The following is a 22,510-nucleotide window of genomic DNA, read 5'->3' on the forward strand; positions in this document are numbered from 1 at the left end:
AACATTTATTACTCCTTTCTGGTTCTTTTCTTTTTTGTTTTCAGATTTAATCATAAAGTCGTCAACCGTTGGCGCAGAGAAAGAATGAAGCAGATTTTGTTTGGATGAAGAGGAAGCCTTTCAATATAAATATTTCAGCTTATTTTGTAAACAAATACACAAACCAATCACTACACCTATACTGGGAGACAGAGTTTTTGCTGAGGTTTTTATATGTGCTCCCGTATCATACGTTGAAATGTATGATGCCCCGTTTACATTTCCTCTGCTAATATTGAGATTACATCTACACATGCTTTGTTTTTTGAAGTTGATAATTTTTGTATTGTTCTATATCAAGAGTGTATAATCTTAGTTTTTTAACAGTCTTTCTTTATTAATCACTATTCGATAGTTTGATTAAATGAAAAAAAAAAGAGAGCTAGTCTTTTTTTTCCCGTCCTGTGCAGTCTAATCAAGAGTGTTTATATAGATACCCTCAACTTAAATTGCTTCAACAATCAAAAAACCCAGAAAAACACCCTTCTAAACGATACGCGAAGAATTCCAACGGCAATAAATCCACACCAATCAACGTCACCCCTTAACGTCCAAACATCACGCAAATCCACAAAAAAAAAACCACCTGTAGTAATACACAACGACTTTTAATATGTAAAAGAACGCTACGATATCTTCAACTACCATCTCCGTCCGAGCGGAGACAAACCCAACAACGGGCGGATATAACCTTTTTCAGTCGCGCAGTTCCAACAAAAGACAAAACAGTTGTACGTATATCCGTGACGTCGTTTGTTGGGTCTAACGACACACACGCTAACAATAGCACATAAATCACGGCATAGAGAGGGCCACAAGACGAAGAACAACAACAAACATAGTTAAGAGGAGTCAATCTCGCCGTTCTGGTAAATATTTGTATACGTACGTCTGATACCCCAGTCCATCATGTTGCTCACACCATCGTTTTAACAGTTCGTAGTTTTCACGGGTTTGTTTCGCGACTCTCCGGTGGAGAAAACCACTTCGAAACTGCGAACTTCACCCTCATTTTCCGTGTAAGCGGGCCAGACAACAAACGGTCAACAACTGAGCGAGAAGCGCCCGTATAAACGTTAGTTCGACGCGATTTCTAACATGCGCCAGTCTGGTCGGCCGAATACTGAAGCCGGTGCTTGTGCCTCTTCCCTCTATCTCCCGCTTCTTGAAGAAGGTAGGTATACCTCTCGGCTGTTGCGGGTGAGACGACTAAACAAAGGTCCTTCACTCTCTCGCTTGCTGGGAAGGAAGCGTAGAGGCAGTAGTCAATCGAGCGAGAGCAACTTATAGAAGGTGCACGGCCTATGGAGATGACTAAGAAACGGCTTTTGGTATGCACGGGATGTATCGAATGGATTAACATAAACTGCTGGCTTGGAGCAATGGTCCTTGATGGTGTATTCTACTAACTAAAGGGGTCTTATGCACATATGGGAGGAAGGTAAGGAAATTGTGAACGTTGTCTTGAATGTAAAGCTGGGAGGTTCAATGATGCTTCTAGGACTTATATTCGTTTGTGTATCAACTGTAGATGTCTATGTTCTGAAGGCAAACCCAAGGGACAGAGGCCTTTATCGAAGAAATGAAAGGACATTGCGAAATTCCAGAAACAGCACAATAGTCAGTAAAAAACTTATTGCCAAAAAAGTCACCCAACTCCTAGCTTTAGTATGACAAAAAGTACAAACATTATGAGAAGTGGATGCCAAAAAACTGTGTGGAATGTTTCGATGAAAATGTGCTGCTCGTATACTTTACCGATCTTTCTGAATCATTGTCGCCGAGTTCTTTTTCGCCCAAATATTCACTGGTAAATAAGAATATCAATAGCATAAGTAGGTCGAATAATTTGACCAAGTGTCTAGGGTAGGGATTCACGGCTTGACTTGATATTAAAGGTACTTGACTTGAGCTTGACTTGAAATCAACTCAAATTCAAGTGAAATAGTGGGTTTTCAATTTCAAGTCAAGTATTTATTAAGTACTTGACTTAACATTGAAAAACGACTACTTGAGTTAATTTCAAGTCAAGCTCAAGTCAAGTAGCTTGAATATCAAGTCGAGCCGTGAATCCCTAGTCTAGGGATTCATCTAGCCAAGTAGCTTGATAATTTAACCAACTACTTGCCTGACATTTTTTTTCCAAACTTGGCTAAAGTGGCCAAAGATTTTTTACCAACGCTAGCATCTTCAGCTCCTGTCGAAAGACAATTTTCCAAAGCTTCTCTGATTGTTACAAAAACCCGCAATAGATTAGGCCAAAAATCCATAAGATGCCTCATGTGCTTTTTTATTGATGTGCACACTACACAACAAAACTGCTCAAAATCAAGTAGCTAGATAGAATGTACTCTATTTTTCAAGTACTTGCTAAATAAATGCTTGACTTGAAACTCTACTACTTGAATTGATTTCAAGTTCAAGTCAAGAAGTAGTTTTTCAATGTCAATTCAAGCATTTATTTAGTATTTCAAGTACTTGCTAAATGATTGCTTGACTTGAAAAACTTCTACTTGACTTGAAATCAAGTCAAGTTCAAGTCAAGTAATAGTTTCCAATATCAAGTCAAACATTTATTTAGCAAGAACTTGAAAAATCGACTTGATTTCAAGTCAAGCCAAAATAGCTTGAATATCAAGTTAAGCCATGAATCTTTAACAATATGAAACCGCATTTTCACCATTGTTGAAGAAGACGAAATGATGATGCATGAATTTCAATACTTACTTCAATTGTGATTAGTAAAATTTATTTTTAAAAGATTGAAAATTGAAATTTTCAGTCATCCCCCATTCATAGTAATATTGTTTTAATAAACAACCAATGAGAATTATAGAAAAGCTTTTTTCGAGGCTATTTTTCATATTGAAAGAACAACTTTCAAAACTGCCGACTGAAGCCAGAAAATTAAATTTAATAGTGCCAAATTTGATCTACAAAATTTCGCCAGGAAATGTTGGAGAAATATTTGTGATATTTTTTCCCTAGAGGTCATAGCAAATGTATAGTACAAATTTCATAATTTTGTGGAAAACATTTATTATTTAAATAATTTTGTTGATTCACATTTCCCGAATTAGAAATATTCAAATTGATGCCTTTGACTAAGACGACCACCAAGTGGTTTTCTAAAAATTTCATGCGATAAATTCTATTTATCTGTTATGAACAACGTGGGGCTTTCTCTTTTTCGTGTAAAACTCCCCCACAAAAATTGATGGTTAGGATTTTTTTAATAGAGTGCAGGTCTACTATGTAGATGTAGTGGTAATGAATACTAAAATAAGAGATTTATTTCCTATAGATCTCCCACAAAAATTAAACTCTATATACTTTCAGAGCTGAATTTAATGAATGAAAATACATCTACTACACATACCCACATGTCCTAGAAAATAAATGTAACATTTAATCTTCAAAGGCACATAACCTGCAATAACAAAATATCTCTGATACAAAAAAAAAACCAAGAAATGTCGTGTATTACCATACGAGAAAAATCTAATTCTTCAACTGTATTCTCCTCAAGTCATACTATCGATTCTAACAGTTTTTCATGACTTTTTAATGCAACCACTAGTTCCCTTAACGATACCGGTGGAGCCATCTATCGGCAGAAGTAAGAACCCGCTTTCATTGTGAATATCACCGACCCAGAAAACCCTAATGCATAAGTTCCGCTTCATAAACATAGATAGCGCTCTCAGACCTGAGCAGACGCACAAGTATGGGAACTTCAGTTCTAAAGGAAACATCGATGGCAATTTGAAATGAACAGTTTGAATTGAATCTTACCTGTATTAGAAGAATTCATCAGGATGGAAAGAGGACACTCATCATCGTCAAGTACGTATTCCGATTCTGTTGTCCCGTTAGCATTGGCATTCACTTGCACAAGACACCACTGAGTAGGGTCGGCCCTGCTCAAACCGTATTTGTCAAGCATTTCCCGAACAACAGCACCCGCACAATCGCGAATAGATAGAAGTAGCGTCTTGTAAGGGACGTCTTTGCACAGTGCCTCTCCATATATCTTCAAGGTTCCTCCTGCGAAAAAAATTAACAAAATTAGGGAACAAATCATTATTTCAGATCATATCATAGGGGCAGTTGCTGAATTGGAGTTACGAACGTAAATGACAGATTCCTCGGATAATTTTAAAGAAAAAAGTTCTGTAAACATAGGTCTGTAAACTCTTTATTTTCGTGATACAGGGTGGTACAGTTTGATTGCTTTTTTTAAGTTTTTTCTCATCTTCATAAGAAATCTGGCATATTTATTCCAATTCAAAGTTTGCATCATGTGATATGCCAATTTTGGTTAAAAAACTACAGGGTGATATACACTGCGCAAAAGAATTAACGCACATTATGGAAATCTCAAATTTATTCTACAACTAAAGGTGTTCTCAATGATAATTATTTTTATCAGAATTATGCATGCATATGTTATCCACTTTCAACGTTTTTCTTCAATACAGATGTTTTTTCCCAACAGAAATAAAAAAAGATGAGATTATCAGATTTTGAATGTATTGGCTCCAGTCTGAAATCAGTTGTTCTCGATCAATTCTAGTGATCAATAGTTTTTCTTTCGTTTGATTTTCTACACTCGATCGCTATGCAAAGCGAAACACGCAATTTGACCCAAGAGGAATGTGCCCAAGCGGTAGTTTTGCGAGAAGAAGGGTGGACATACACAAGAATTGCAGAAAGGTTAGGAGTTTCCCATACAAGTGTGTCCAGAATGTTGCAGCGATTCAGGGAGACAGGTATGAATGTCCGAAGACCAGGACAGGGTAGACGGGAAGAGGCTGATTGGGAAAGAGTTTTCTTCACAGATGAGTCTAGATTCTGCCTCTACCATTGTGATCGATGTTCCCTTGTATACAGACGTCCACATGAAATATATGCTCAGTGCACTCTTTCTTCCCAATGGATATGCTCTCTCGCAAAATCCAAACGCGCCCTTCGATGGGCTGGGATAAGAGCTGGGCCTCTTGCCGCGACACGAGGCAAAAAATCATATTCTCTGAGGCGATTTCTTATTGTCTGAGTGCTAATTTGCACCCCATGAGTTTGCTCAAGCTGATTTTGAAGGAGGCGAGCGGTTGCAAACCGTTGTCTCAACGAAGACACTCTCAAGTAACGTTCTTGAATGGCAGTTGTTACCCGTGGTCTATCCTGTCCTGGTCTTCGGACATTCATACCTGTCTCCCTGAATAGCTGCAACATTCTGGACACACTTGTATGCGAAACTCCAAACCTTCCTGCAATTCTTGTGTATTTCCACCCTTCTTCTCTCAAAACTACCGCTTGGGCACATTCCTCTTGGGTCAAATTGCGTGTTTCGCGTTGCATAGCGATCGAGTGTAGAAAATCAAACGAAAGAAAAACTATTGATCACTAGAATTGATCGAGAACAACTGATTTCAGAATGGAGCCAATACATTCAAAATCTGATAATCTCATCTTTTTTTATTCCTGCTGGGAAAAAACATCTGTATTGAAGAAAAACGTTTGAAAGTGGATAACATATGCATGCATAATTCTGATAAGAATAATTATCATTGAGAACACCTTCAGCTGTAGAATACATTTGAGATTTCCATAATGTGCGTTAATTCTTTTGCGCAGTGTATATCCTGATAGAGATTGAAAAAAAAAATTCATTACAAATGAACAAGAGCAATTTATTTACCCGTGTCTGGTCCTCCGTCTTTTGATCTGAACTGCTGCAGTTTCTTCTCCAGTTTTTGTTGCCGCCTTCTCCTCATTACAGCTTCTGGATTAGATATCGACCTTGTAAAGGACGTTTCGGGTAATTCTGAAAACAATCAATTCCAAATGTATCAAATGAAATATTGTAAGGATGGTTCAAAACTAACCAGTGTACAATTTCTCAGCTACACCATCCTGCTTATCGTTATCACCGTTTTCGCTCTTCATTCTTGATAATTTCTCCTGTTTCTTCAACTGTTTCTTCTCTCTTTTCGACAGTTTCCTCCTGAAACTGGCGTTGGAGTCCATGTTGCCTATCGAATTAACCTGCATAATTAAGAAAAAGTTGGTAAGCCTGTTCCGTTTTCGAAACATTGCGTTCGTATTTCCTTCGAGAATCAGTGAAGAATGACAAAACAACTTGTCGCACATGTATAAAGACGGAATTGGGACATAACGAATTTAAATAAACACGGTATTCAAGAGAATGTCCCTATTCGAGCAATCAGTTCAAGTATCTTTTGTCTGTCTTTGTGAGGAAATGAAGATGATAATTGAAGTTTAGTAACTCCTTCAACCTGAATAATCACTCGCCTGATTAAGGCTATTTCCAAAAAAACTGTATTTAAAACACAAACAAAGATAAGTAGTTATAGAAGTGATTGAGCGATATATTGAACTATTCTGTAAAAACAATAACACTTATTTTCGGTAGAACAAGGTTACCATGAGAAACATTTACATTTTGGATGGGACGATACTCAGAAATGGTGAGTCATAGCGTGGAGAAGAGGTGTTCATTCCCCTTCCAAAGAACGGCGATTTTGGTTTTCAGTCACGATGGAGCAGTGTAAAGGGTGTTTTTTTAGAGCTATAGAACTTTAAATTGCAATAAAACAACGATGGATTATTCGATTGACATGAATTTTATTTATCCGCAAGATAATCTTGTGGCATTACATTTCAAATATGATTTCTGGCATATGACCGCCACGGCTGGCTCAGATGTAGTCCAATCTGGATGTCCAATTTTCGATGACTTTTTCCAACATTTGTGGCCGTATATCGGCAATAACACGGCGAATGTTGTCTTCCAAATGGTCATGGGTTTGTGGCTTATCCGCATAGACCAATGACTTTACATAGCCCCACAGAAAGTAGTCTAGCGGTGTTGAATCACAAGATCTTGGAGACCAATTCACAGGTCCAAAACGTGAAACTAGACGGTCACCAAACGTGTCCTTCAATAAATCGATTGTGGTACGAGCTGTGTGACATATTGCGACGTCTTGTTGGAACCGCAGCTCCTGGATATCATGGTTGTTCAATTCAGGAATGAAAAAGTTAGAAATCATGGCTCTATACCGATCACCATTGACTGTAACGTTCTGGCCATCATCGTTTTTGAAGAAGTACGGACCAATGATTCCACCAGCCCAAAAAACGCACCAAACAGTCAGTTTTTCTGGATGTAATGGTGTTTGGACATACACTTGAGGATTAGCTTCACTCCAAATGCAGCAGTTTTGTTTGTTGACGTAGTCATTCAACCTGAAGTGCGCTTCATCGCTAAACAAAATAAAATGGACGTAGTGCGCGATACGTATTCCACACAGTACCATTATTTTCGAAATAAAATTGCACTATTTGCAAGCGTTGTTCAGGCGTGAGTCTATTCATGATGAATTGCCAAACCAAACTGAGAATAACTCACTTGACAGCTGTTAAATCGGTCACCATCTTGAACAGAAATGCCAACTTAAAGTTATATACCTCGAAAAAAAAAACACCCGTTATGTTAGAACCGTTAGAGCAGCCCATAGTCGACCTACCATTATGAACTGGGTAAAAAATTTTCGAACTAGGGGCAACATAATGAAGATATAATGCTTTAATGATCACACTCAGAATTTCAATGACTGAACGTGTTTCCAGATCAATTGATTTCAAGATTTGGAGATGTGCAACGGCTTCATTGATCTTCTGCCCTTAACAAGTGTAGTATTTCTTAGTAGGGTACATTTGAAGGAGCAAGTTCATCAACATAAACATAGCAGCAATACGTACAGAGATGGCAATGATCTCTTTGGAGACACTGTATGGAGGAATTTACCCAACAGAAGTCTCGTCATCAACTTACCGTTTTGTCATCTACATTCTTCAGCAGAAATCTGCCCTCTCTGTCGTCCACGTGCCAATTCAATTGCACCAAGAGGGGTTTCTCTTCGGGCGCCATCTTCCTTTCTGGGCAGCCTTCGTGAAGCTCGTAGAGCGCGTAAGAGGGTACCGACAGCATCCTCATGTCAGGTCGAAACTTTTCTACAAGGGTGCCTATGACGTCTTCCACGGTAGCGTCAGAGGCTACGCGGATACATTTCGTAGCCACCTTTTGGCCGGAATCTTGAAAGTAGAAGCGCATGACGCCATGGAACTCGAGCTCCTGGAAAAAACAAAAGTAAAAAGTGAAATAGAGATGCGGGAAGAATTCTCGATCAAATATTTGAATCAGTGGTAGTCATGATTTGGTTCTAGAACCACTTCTGGTCTCTGAAAGTACCACGTTCCAATGTTCCAGAAAATTAGAAGAAAAAGCTCTGCTAATGTTGCACAATGATTTCTCATGCCGGTTTATGAAGACCAAAAATGTTTTCAACACTAAAGGGAATACAAAGTTTCGACAGAAGCAAAATCTACTGAATAATGCTTCAACATCCAAGGAGAAGATGATGATCAATCCTAGTACGGTAATTTTACATAGATCATTGAAGTTATTGATGAGTTGTCATTTCTGATTATTTCGAAGTTGTTCAAGTAACAAGCATCATCAGAGTAATAAACATAGATAGAGGGAGCATTTGTCATTTTCAATAAGCAAATTTTGTCCCCAACATGAACTATCAAATTTGACATGAAGCGCGCGGAAATGAAAACAGATCAGTGATACGATATTTCACTCAATTCGCGAGTTTCTCCACAAAGAACGAAGTTCTTATGACCCATAGTTAATCAAAGTTCCATATTTACTCAAGATATATTGAAATGAATACCTAAATATATCAGAAATTCAGAAAACAAACTTCAAGCGCGCCAAACGATGTAAAACAACCGATGACACTAGGAGAGCAAAAGTTGCCGAACCTTGTATTTCAGCAGGTAGATACAGAAATTAATTAATATTCTGCTTATTATAAATTCGACAATTAGGAAAAAATATCGGAATCCCAATATTCAAATTTGCATATTTAATCGGGAATCACTCAAATAAATATATTTCATTCAATATAATATACATTCATAACGATATAGTAAAATTGTGGATTTGAAAATATATCACAATCCGACAACGTGATCTAACCATGTTGGGAACATGTAAACATTGTGTATACTCTCTCTATATATGTTTATTACCCTATGCAAGCATCCAAAAACATATTGGCTTCAGAAACTGAATAGATAAGAAACTCATAGCCGATTCTTCACAATTCAAAAGCAGCAAAGTAGCCTTCAATGCAATCAACTGGTTTTAATTGAGCTCAGTTACCTGCTGCAAAAATTTCCTAAAAAGTCCAGATAATCCTAGTTAGTTATTCAAATTCATGTAATTTAATTACAGCCTTCACTCTTATGAGTCGAACTAACTCTAACAACACTATGTCGAAAGAGAGCATGTAACTATCTGTATATTAATTCTAGAGTATGCTAATTGATAGCACTAATGAAATGATCATCATCCAGCATGAAATAAAGTAACGTGTAGTTTCATGTCTCCTAAATGAGTGAGGATTCAAATCATTCGCAGATGGTCTCTCAAGTAATGTGGAATGCGAAGTCAGCTTTCAAAGGAAAAGTGCGATTTTGTGCATTCTTCAGATCAGTACGGTCAAGGACTTCGGATAATCCGTTTACACATTGAATCTCATTAACATGACTGGACGTTTTTTTCTTCTTTAATCTATTACTCGGAATTATCGATTTGAATTCTAGTTGGAATTAATTGAATTACGTGCATGTCCATGCGATTCAAAAGAGAGGAAAATCAACACCTTATTTTGCAGTACTAATGTGTAAATAGAGAGAGGTTATCATAGAATGGTCCAGCCAGATATGTTGGTAACTATGAGTTCTTTTGGAAAAGACCTATTTTTATTTGGAGGGCAACAACTTGAGATTAACCATTATCTCCCAAGAATCTTAAACGACAAGGCGTTTCTGGGAAAACTCACGGAAATTTTTTTTGAGCTACTCTGTATAGCACTCAATACGTCTCGCGTTTGAACCAGTAAAAACCAACTTTTTTCTTAAAAAGACTTTATTCATCAACATATATATGAAGAGGAAGCTGTCAAGATCAATATTTACTGTGAGAACTTGCCGGCCAGCAATCTGCAAAGATAGCATACTTCAGCTACTTTCACAGTGCAATCTCCTATGGCATCATCATCTGGGGTGATAGTGCACATGCTGTGGAGATATTTATTAATCAAAAACAGGCCATTAGAGCATTGTGTGGTGCAGGACGTCTGGATAACTGCAGAGGTTTGTTCGTTTGGGAGTCTATACTAACGTTACCATCTCTCCTGATCCTGGCCTGTGTACTCTTTGTTCATGACAACCTAGATACTTTTCAGAAGAACAACTTTCATCATGACTGCTCTACCAGACACGCCAACAACCTTGCCCTTCAACATCATAGGGTAGGATCTTATCAGCTGACCATCAATCATACAGCCCTGAAGGTTTATAATAAATTACCCCAAGGTTTCAGGCAACTAACAAGAAGAACCCTGAAAAGCCATTTAAAGAAGTATCTACTGGAGAAGGCCTACTACTCCATGAATGAATATTTTCTAGATCTGTGATTTATCTGTTTTTTTTTGTTTGCTATTTATGTTATTAATGTTTTTTTATATTGTTTTTTCATTAGATGTTGACTCCTCATGTACTTTTGATGGATAAATGAATAAATAAATAAATATCCACTGATGTTTGGAAATTTGGTCGCTTTGGACGGCTCTCACCAATTGCTTTTCACTCACTGACGCTCTCTTTGACTTAGAAGTGTAGTGATGAAGCCATGCTTATCGACGAAAACAATCGACGATGCGTTGTTGCTTTTATCATCCTTGAGAATGAGATGTGGATAATTTCTCGGGAGCGGATTGCGCGTTCTACGTACGCGAATTCTACATTGTTATATTGTAATTCTGCGAAATTCATCCAATATTCTTCTTGAATTTTGTATGGTTTTGGTTACGTTATCAATTCCGGAAGAAGCTTTTTTGTTTTGATACAATATTTATTTATTTATTTATACTGTTGCAAACAAACATAATTTAATTACATGTAGCAGTGTGAAAGAAATATAACTAAAAATCTTAAATCTAAACATCTATGATATCGAATCAATTCATTTTATAACCCGATATGATTTATTCAATGATATATTGAGATAGGAAGAAATAATGAACAGAAGTGTAAAATTTGTATTATGATAGTTTTCCTCTCGTTTTCTAAATGTTTTTTTCCAAAACATAAATTTTTGGGAAAAGGTTATCGTATAAAAAAAAAACCGAAAATCTGCAGTCATTTAACAGGTACATACATGAATGAATCTCCAGAGCTTATTCATGAATGAATCAGTTTATTCTCGGAATAAAATGTTAAATGACGTTGACTCGAATTAACCTATAAATAGGCAGAGGTCGAACCGTAATTGCAGAATTAAGGTTCTTCGGTTTTGTACCATCCAGCTGTTGTCGACCGCCAACGACATTGTCAGCGGCTATAAAGGGTAATGACGTGAATGTAGCTTTTTAACAAAAAAATATCCAGAGAATTCTTCGTGATAATTATATCGTGTCATGATATGAAGATGATTTCAGTGATTCATTGGAACAAAAAAAAAACACTCTCTTATCGAAAATTTGAACTTTCTTATGGATTCCTCATAAGATAGAGCTCTTTTCAGAAAAAACTTGAGGGTATAAGGAATATTATTAAAAAAGTTTGAGGAGTCTATGGCTCTGCTATCGAAAGTTATAAGCATCGTAAATACGAGACTTCTGTGTAAACCGCCCTGTATATATTCATATACATTGAAATATGTTTAAAAATTTGACAAACTGCATCATATATGCGTCATGATTCCATATATCATGTATCCGAGTATGCATCTAATAATTTATTCAATGAATGTATGTTTATGATTAGGGATTCATCAAGCCAAGTAACTTGAAAATCAAGCTCGTGAAAAATTACATACTTGAGCTTGACTTGACTTTATTGCTTGACTTGATATCAAGCTACTTGATATTACCTTGAGCTTGATATGCACGCGTCATATGGCATATAATTCTGCAATCTCGTGCGCGCTTAGGCTGAATAAGGGGATTCCTCGAGCGCCGAGAGACTGAAGTCGCCAGTGTGACTTTATTAGTAGTTTTCTCACATTTCTATAAAATCTATTGGTAGATTTGGGTTAGTTTTAGAATTATCTTTCCAAACTTGGCCAAAAGGCCAAGGTTTTTTTCATCAACGCCAACATCTTCAGCTCCTGTTGAAAGACAATTTTCCAGAACTGTTCTTGCAGTTACAAAAACTCGCAATATGTTAGACGACAAATCTATAAGATGCCTCATGTGTCTTAGATCCTGGATGGAAAATTATGAAATCAAACAAAGCCTGGAGGTTTCTCAATTTAAGAAACTTTATTTTTTATTTTGTTATGATTTATAGTGATTTGATTTATGATTCTATTTCAAGAAATTGATATTTTCGGTTCTCTTATACAATAAGTTACACAAAATAAAGTGTTTTTTGCAAGGTTCCTTCTTATTTCATCATTTTTTCATTGATGTGACCCTTCACAATAAAAATCAAATAGCTTGATATGATTCAACTACTTGGTAAATAAATACTTGACTTGAACTTAACTTGAAATCAAGTCAAGCTCAAGTCAAGTAGCTTGAAAATCAAGCCAAGCCGTGAATCCCTATTCATGATGTGAGTTTTATGCGTGAATTTACCTACTATCCAAAGTGTACTATATAAAAGACCAGTAGGGATAAATATTGACGGCCTAAACCAGAAAAGTATATTTTCCTTACCGAAAACAGAATACTGGAATAGCATATTTTATAGTCTGAATTTGCTACAAGGAAGCTCTTGAACGATTTCAGAAAAACATTTCAAAGAACTGTTGTAATCTATAAGAGACATCATTATCTGTTTCGAACTATCTCTTGTTTGCTTATTCTAAACAATATCTTCTTTATATCCTAAACGAGGCAACATTAGACTTCGAAAGCAGATAATTGGCGTAATTGCGTACTTTTCTCTAATGAAATTCAAGACCCAGCGCATCGACGCTGAACACGACAAATTTCGTGGAACCTCTCGAGTTATAAACAAAGTTCTTGTTATGAACTCATTAGCCAGTTCTTTTGTTCTCACTTTGAGAGGTATCGGTTGACATTGCGGAAGACAATAGGCCGGTGGTCGTCATCTTACCCTTTCAAAAGAAAAATCGGACTTTATTTCGAAGGCACACATATTCACAACCGAACGGTATCGAATTTCTCTTTTGTTTTTCGCTTTAAGGCTGAAGACAACGTCGAAATGCTCCAGAGGTTCAACATAAGCGGGTTTTCTTTCAAGTGATGCGATATACTCCGTTCTCTTTGAAGAGTCTTATTCATGCTCGGTTTCACCAGGAAGGATGCTAAACTTGAAAACTATATTGAGACTTATGGCTTTTTGAGACCGATTTCCGACAACTCGATCTTTGGCTGATGAGTGGTTAGGAGAACAAGGCCATCCTGTAACTGTTCGATCGGTTTACCGCCGAATACGGTCTTTTGGACTGCAGAATTATCGACCCCATCTTTTGTTACCTTTGACGGTTGAGCATCGCCGGCAACGATTACAGTGGTGCAGAGAACGTCAACATTGGAATGGCATCAGGTCGTCTTTTCTGATGAATCTCGATTCCCCTTGGGTGCACATGATGGCCGAGGAAGAGTTAGACGACGTCGGGGAGAAAGACGTGAACCTCAGTTTGAGCGTCATGTACACCAGACAGTAGGGGTTATGGTATAGGGTGCCATTGTACATGCAAGTTGGTCATCTTTAGTCTTTATTCGAGGTAACATGACAGCGCTGCGTTACCTTCAAGAAATAGTGGATCCATATGTTCTCCCTTATCTTAATCGGCTCGAGAATCCAATATTTCAGTTAGCTAAAGCCCGAACTCATTTTGCCAGAGTTAGTTTGAACTTTTTCGAAGCAACTAATGCGAATCTTTTGTCCAGATCCCCCGATCTTTCGCTAATAGAGCATGTTTGGGACATCATGGTAGAAGGATAGAAGGCTTTGAAATTTACCCTTCGTTTTTTCTCCAAATTTCAATCATTTACTCCTTGCTTTACTATCTTCGTTTAACAAAAAAATTAAAACTTGAATAGATCCTTTTGGATGTTGCAGTTTCTTTGTCAGTAAGTATATTAGGATTGTGGGTTCTAATAGGATACTCACACTACTTCCTAACATTATATTCTGAAGTACTCATGTTTTCTTTAATGAATTACGTACTTAAGTAGTAACCCGCATAACATAAATCGTTCTAATGCGTTGGACATGCCTTTACACCGCAAATTAGGTTCATGACTTTTGACATTTTAACCTTCTAAAGTTTTAACTCAGTCCTGTCCAAGAAATTTGGGTCTGTCTCAGTACATTAGTACATGTTTGAATTATTGTCCTCTACAACACTTCACTCAATAAGTCCCTGGCCCAACCATTAAAAACACAAAAACAACAACAAATGTAGCGTGATTTGACCTTCATCGATACAGGATTATATCTCTATGTCCCGAAATGCTGGCATGCATGGGGCCAGACCCGTGACGTGTCCTACTGAAACAATTAAAATTTCGCAATTTTAGTAAACTGTAGAACCTTGTTTACCTTTTAAATTTCAAAAGTGCTTTTTTACACTTATGGACATAATCCTCGAGTTTCGCAATTTACACTGAAAACTTGCTTCATTACGACGTTATATTGTAATTAATTAACCATGTATCGGTTTTTCCTGTTTAATGCAAAAAAGGACTGTTTAATTTCGCATTAATGTATTCATGCAGAAATATTACAATATTCCATTGAACTTATTACATAAGAGTTTCCGTTATTGGAAAGCTTTTCAAGAACGTCAATTCGCTGATGAAAGTGAATTTCTATTGGAAAATGTGTTTGTCAATCGACCTGTTTCGATAAATTTGTCATTTTTTTTTTGAAACCCTACCAAATTCTTACGCCTTCATGAAGTGGTTGGCATAGTCTCTTTGTCAATGAATAACAAGTAGATTTAACTTTAAGTTAAGGTCTTTTATGAAATCTAGTATATTTTTTACCAAAACTACATCTAAAGATAAACCTTCATTACAACAATGTTTACGCATTGTTACAAAGATGTTTACAACCAAAGAATTGTCTTTAAATCACGATTCAAGTAATAATTACTGATAATTATCTTGTAACTAATTATAACGTAATTATTATTTCTGATTGATACACAAGAACACCCCAAATCGGATTTTCATCCTGAAAGGTTTTATTTCATTGATTTTCCAGCATGCGAAACTATTTTCGTTGTTGGATTGCTTGCGAAAACTTTCGATACTTCAAGTTCTAAACACGCGAGCATGCAATCAAAAAACATAATAGTAGAGCACCAAATGTAATTGAGAAAAGACATTCGTGATATACTATAAATATCACAGTTATTTAGTTCAGAGAGCGCCAATTAAATTCAGTTTCTGTAAAAAGAGATTTTTGTTCAGCACAAATGGAATGAGAAGATAAAACTATTATTAAATTATTTGTATGATACGACATTCCACAAGATTTGAGACGCCTTTCCTTCAAATAAAATTTAAGGAAGCACTGTCTTTGAAAAAATGCATTGTGTTGTTTGTTCAGTACCTCAGAATAATAAACATAGAGGGAGAGAGCATATGTCATTTTCAGTAAGTAAATTTTGTCCCCAACATGAACTATCAAATTTGACATGAAGCGCGCGGAAATGAAAACATGTCAGTTATACGATATTTCACTCAATTCGCGAGTTTCTCCTCAAAGAACGCACTTATTATGTCTCATATTCAATCAACGTTTCATATCAACTCAAAATATATTGAAATAAATACCTAAATATATCAGAAATTCAGAAAAAAACTTCAAGCGCGCCAAACGACGTGAAACAACAAATGACACTAGGACAGCAAAAGTTGCCAAACCTTGAATTTCAGCAGGTAGATATAGAAAATAATAAATATTCTGCTTATTGAAATTCGACAATTAGGAAAAATATTGGATTCCAAATATTGAAATTTGCATATTCAATCGGGAATCACTCAAATAAATATATTTCATTCCATATAATATACATTCATAACGAGATAGTAAAATTGTGGATTTGAAAATATATCACAGTCCGACAACGTAATCTAAACATGTTGGGGACATGTAAAAATTGCTTATACTCCCTCTGTCTATGTTAATTACTCTATGTTCATTACCAATTGATTTTCAATGATTGAATAAGTATTAAACAATATGCTACAGCGTTTCCAGAAAACTTGGTTACTCTATGTTTCCATTGTGATATTATAAAGGGTTTTCCAATGAAAATTTCATTTTGATATTGAAACAAAACGAGAATATTCTAAGAGAATATCAATGGACAAAGATCAATTAATTCCTCTATCCTAAGGAATATCTTACAGAGATTTTTAAATTAAATTTTCGATCTAGCAATGATTTATCCTGTACAATATTCCACTAGAATTCGAATTGTAAATGAATTTAAAAGTCTCAGTCATAGTACGATATAGAGCTCAGGTTCAGGAAGTATTGGTTTTACAAGATGTTCGAGGAAAAAGCTCATAAATATCTACATTTACTCATAAATAACAAAAATCCCTTCATCCCAAAAAACGTCATTCATAACTGAGGAATTCATGAAGCTCTTTCGTCGTTGGCGCCAATAATCGCTGAGAACTGATTTACAACCGTGAAATTCGATACTTTTGAATAAGCTCGTTTCTAACATTCGTTTTGACGCCATAAGGCGGCAAACTATATCTCAAATCCAAATGAACTGGAAGAGTGACGCAAGACACAAATGGATTATAGGGTGGAATTTTGAGATAAATACATTCGTCACTTCCAAGTGGTTGAAAGCCAACACACTTGTTATTTATGATTTTTGAAGTCGTCTGGAACGATATTTTGAACATTAGTTCCCTTTTTTTATGTTCATCGACCGTTTTATTTTCAATAAAAAATAAATCTTTTGAACCCCACTGACATTTTCATAGTTCAAGTTTTGGAAATATATCAAAAACGGTATGTTTCAAGCATATGAAACTTGAAATATCTAATCGTCAATAAGTTACATAAATCAATACCTCCATTTCATATTAAAAAATTACAGGGCTTCCAGAAAAAATGTTGAATTTAAAAATGAACAAGAACCTAATATTGTTACAAAACATGTAGGTGTCATGCACTTACTATTGATGAATGTAAGAACACTTTACGGAAGTAATGTTAATGTGTGGTCTATAAAACAAGCTGTCATTCATTTACATCGTTAATGTCCCTGTAATTTACTCTGCAGATTTAGTGTTCAACAGTGATATCGCATTCAAATATCGACATTAATCTACTACACCCATACAATTCGTTAAATTGTGAGTACAATGTGTTCGAAGAGTTTGGAGAGCATGAGAATGCTTTCTTCGATGTATAACTTCATGTTTCGAGTGTGATGTTAAAGGCCAATATCCATGAATATCTATTTTCATCGATTTTGATGTTATATGTTACTTCACTTCACAGAAGCTTGTCTCATTCAATCATTTCAAGATGTAAGATATTAATTCATTACTTTGTTGCAAATATTATTTTCCTTTCTGATGAAGTAGCAGTAAAGATGATTGAAGTTATGAAAAAAAAAATCTCAACGAATAGTTTTGGTTTATAATTTCCAATGATAAAACAGAATCGTATAAGGAATAATAATGATGTGGCCACTGAAAACCAAACCTTCCTTCGAAATATTATTTTATAATTGAAATTTTTATGAAATCAATATTTTATATAAATGCAGATGGACATTCACAACAATCAGAATAAGTACATCGTCAACAAAGCAAAGATATGACTACACAAAAGTTAGTATGCTCAGTTTTGAGTGCGTTTTCAAGGTGAACACTGTTGGCTGATACGTCATCGATGACGTCATACAATTGTTAAAATGAATATACCCAATCTCACAGACTGGATATCGCTTCATTTCTCCCTCCATCAGCTGACGGACCACAGAGACTTCACATATCTCTTGAACAAGCTCGCAAAAATCCAAAACTTCCTCGTCATCACCTCCAATCATGCTGCGAAGCGAATATTCCGCATATTGGTCGACCTCGATGGGCTCGCTTAACGAATTTCTAAAAGCCCCTTTTGCGAACGAGAAATTGGACCAGGTAAACACTGGCCATTTAAATGTGGATGTGAAAGCGGAGTTTTCATTAAGAAAGAGTCCTAAGAAGCGGTCCGGCAGGTCTAATGCAGCACACAGCGCAATTCTTGAGTTTTGTGCCTCACCTACTTTCCAAGAGGTGTTTGTATGTTGTGGCCTCGGGCCATAGAGTTCTGCCAGTCTTGGAGATATTAAATGTTGAGGTTAACGATCTTATATATACGCCACACGTATTGATTTCAACTCGATACTGGAATTGCTCTCGCTTTTGTGCCTCATTTAGACGTGGAAAGTATACACGAAGTTTGCCCGACTTGGCAAAGTCAAGGTTCCGGTGAATCAACTCGAGTTTGTTATTTTTTTCTGCTATTTCTGTCGCCCGTCACGAATATTCGGCAGGAATGCTTCCACTAGAAATTCATTGGAGACATTCGGATGTTTGAAGTCACATTTATCAGACTGTATATCCAGTTCAAGGTGAACATAATTTTAGAAAAATAAATTATTGTCGCAAATATAAAAAATGTAGTCTGTTTAAAATGTTGGAGTTTGATTTCTCAAACAGAAATTCAACTAGGACGCATTGATCTTGCCTCGCACTTCAGTACTTATTTTTTTATGTGTACAGTTGAAAAAATTGGCCAACAATTTCCCTTCACCAGATACTGACATATAAAGAGTTTTCCAATAAGAATTATACGATTCAAAATTGTTATAACGACAATGTTGTGCATTATTTTTTACCATTTCTTATGATATAAAGGGTATTTTTTTCGAGGTATAGAACTTTAAGTTGGCATTACTGTTCAAGATAGCGATCGATTTTAACAGCTGTCAAGTGATTTATTCTCAGTTTGGTTTGGCAATTCAAGAATTGAAGCTAAACGATCATCAAGTGAGGCGTAGTTTCGTCCAATGAGCCCAAAATAAGATTGCTGATGTTCCCGATTTTCATAAGCGAATTTTGTTTAGCGATGAAGCGCACTTCTGGTTGAATGGCTACGTCAACAAATAAAATTGCCGCATTTGGAGTGAAGCTAAACCTCAAGTGTATGTCGAAACACCGTTACATCCAGAAAAACTGACTGTTTGGTGCGCTTTATGGGCTGGTGGAATCATTGGTCCGTACTTCCTCAAAAACGATGATGGCCAGAACGTTACAGTCAATGGTAATCGGTATAGAGCCATGATTACTAACCTTTTCATTCCTGAATTGAACAACCATGATGTCCAGGAGCGGTGGTTCCAACAAGACGGAGCAACATGTCACACAGCTCGTGCCACAATCGATTTATTGAAAGACACGTTTGGTGACCGCCTAATTTCACGTTTTGGACTTGTGAATTGGCCTCCAAGATCTTGTGATTCAACACCGCTAAACTACTTTCTGTGGGGCTATGTAAAATCATTGGTCTATGCGGATAAGCCACTAACCCTTGACCATTTGGAAGACAACATTCGCCGTGTTATTGCCGATATACGGCCACAAATGTTGGAAAAAGTCATCGAAAATTGGACGTCCAGATTGGACTACATCCGAGCCAGCCGTGGCGGTCATATGCCAGAAATCATATTTAGAATATAATGCCACAAGATTATCTTGCAGATAAATAAAATTCATGTCAATCGAATAATCAATCTATCGTTGTTTTATTGCAATTCAAAGTTCTATAGCTCTAAAAAAAACACCCTTTATAATGTAAATATTAAAATTGAATTATATCCTTATTCTCATAATGCACAATTATTTTTGCTGTCATAGAATATTTTTGGATGTTATTCAATTTTAATCTGAAGAGATTGTAGTTTTTATTCATCAACAACTCTTGGTAACTAGATTAACGTGAAATTTCGAATGAAGCTGCACAATAATAACTCACATATAAATTTCAACGCGATAATTTTATTAGAAATTGACATTGCTATGGATGAGAATCAATTTTTAATAAAATCGATATACATATTCTATTAGTATCCTAAATTTGCAAATTATTTTTCATTCAAACGCTGTTTTAATGTTGCATCACAACAAAGAATACCAATCCTGCACCTGTTTCAGTAGCGCCAGTGAACTGTTTAGGAGATAATTGACAGAATAGAGAGGGGTACCGTGAGAATTCACGTAGACTAAACGGTTTGCTATACGCTTGATGATTATTGCATGCACAAAACGACCCACGTCAGAATTAGACAGGTGAACAACACCGGTTCATCTATATCCAATTGGATTTGCGAAAAATAATAATAGGTATTTTATTTTTGGCAATTGTAGGGACGAAGTCAAGGCAACTCCACTCAACTTCCGACAAAATGCAACACTTCTTCACCATATTGTATTTTAGACGTGAATAAACATGTTCTCAAATGTTCCTGACTTTATGTCATATTTTTTACGCGATACAAGAGTACAAGTAGAAAGTATTGAACCGTACTTTATACAACCGAAAAAAAAATGCCAGGTACACTAATAAAGGGTGCTTTTTTTTAGAGCTATAGAACTTCAAATTGCAATAAAACAACGATGGATTATTCGATTGACATGAATTTTATTTATCCGCAAGATAATCTTGTGGCATTACATTTTAAATATGATTTCTGGCATATGACCGCCACGGCTTGCTCGGATGTAGTCCAATCTGGACTTCCAATTTTCGATGACTTTTTCCAACATTTGTGCCCGTATATCGGCAATAACACGGCGAATGTTGTCTTCCAAATGGTCAAGGGTTTGTGGCTTATCCGCATAGACCAATGACTTTACATAGCCCCACAGAAAGTAGTCTAGCGGTGTTAAATCACAAGATCTTGGAGGCCAATTCACAGGACCAAAACGTGAAATTAGGCGGTCACCAAACGTGCCTTTCAATAAATCGATTGTGGCACGAGCTGTATGACATGTTGCGCCGTCTTGTTGGAACCACAGCTCCTGGACATTATGGTTGTTCAATTCAGGAATGAAAAAGTTAGTAATCATGGCTCTATACCGATCACCATTGACTGTAACGTTCTGGCTGGTTCATCGTTTTTGAAGAAGTACGGACCAATGATTCCACCAGCCCATAAAGCGCACCAAACAGTCAGTTTTTCTGGATGTAACGGTGTTTCGACATAGACTTGAGGATTAGCTTCACTCCAAATGCGGCAGTTTTGTTTGTTGACGTAGCCATTCAACCAGAAGTACGCTTCATCGCTAAACAAAATAAAATGGACGTAGTGCGCGATAGGTGTTCTCCACAGAACCATTATTTTCGAAATAAAATTGCACTATTTACAAGCGTTGTTCAGGCGTGAGTCTATTCATGATGAATTGTTAAACCAAACTGAGAATAAATCACTTGACAGCTGTCAAATCGGTCGCCATCTCGAACAGTAATGCCAACTTAAAGTTATATACCTCGAAAAAAACACCCGTTATGTTTCACTCAACTGATAAATATTTTCTTTCATTTCTTCAGATGGTGATGCTTCATCAATTTTTGTTTCTCAAATCAATATTTATGCTTGAAATTTTTGGATTAGTAGTTAATATAATAGTTTGGCTGTCTCCGGAATTTTAAATCCCCAGTTTTCAAATCTGCGGGAGTCAATAATAGAAACCATCAAATTCGAGTACCTCGATGTCAATATTCTCGAGGAAGGCGTGGAAGAAAATACATTAGCACATCCTCAAGAAGCCATAGAATTGCAACCTAGTTCTGGGTCGAGTCGAGTGAAATGTTAAATTGATGAATAAATAATAAAGTCGTTATGTGGAGCGCGACGGCAGTGAAAAGACTTTTTTTTCGCTTAAAATGTTACTTGTTCAGCGAAGAACGGGTGATAATTGATATACAGTTGCATTTCATACATGACTGAATTGACTATTCTATAACAGGTGTTTGTTGATATAATTTTATTCATCGGCTCGTATAATTTATCACTGAAAGTTCGATGAAAGATTCTGTTGTGTATTTTTGCATCCTCAAATGATGAATATTGCAATTATTAGGCCAATTGAAAAGCATGCACAGATGGCGGTTCTAGTATTAAATCCATATGATTTTTAGTTAGTATTAAGATGTCTAAACACTAAGTGTATGGACTGATTAGCTTTTGTTTTGCCAATTTTGAGAATATTAGTTAAGCTTCGTTAAGATTCTTGTTATTTATTATTTATGAGTTTTGTGTCTTTCATTATAGTTATGATCTATGGAAGCAATTCTTGTA

The 22,510-nt window shown here is 36.3% G+C and overlaps 1 protein-coding gene across 3 annotated transcripts in view; it reads right to left on the reverse strand.

The window, feature by feature from the left end:
• LOC123678056 (afadin) overlaps positions 1–22,510 on the reverse strand; it is a 132,940-nt gene that overhangs the window by 83,241 nt on the left and 27,189 nt on the right. For all 3 annotated transcript variants that reach the window (XM_045614830.1, XM_045614829.1, XM_045614831.1), the window contains exons 3-6: positions 7,901–8,200; positions 5,928–6,087; positions 5,741–5,866; positions 3,835–4,086 (exon numbers count right to left, since the gene is read on the reverse strand). In XM_045614830.1, the coding sequence (XP_045470786.1) occupies positions 3,835–4,086; positions 5,741–5,866; positions 5,928–6,087; positions 7,901–8,200 (838 nt within the window). The remainder of the gene's footprint in view (positions 1–3,834; positions 4,087–5,740; positions 5,867–5,927; positions 6,088–7,900; positions 8,201–22,510) is intronic.

This window comes from Harmonia axyridis, chromosome 4 (genome assembly GCF_914767665.1).
Source record: "Harmonia axyridis chromosome 4, icHarAxyr1.1, whole genome shotgun sequence".
Lineage (NCBI taxonomy): Eukaryota > Metazoa > Arthropoda > Insecta > Coleoptera > Coccinellidae > Harmonia > Harmonia axyridis.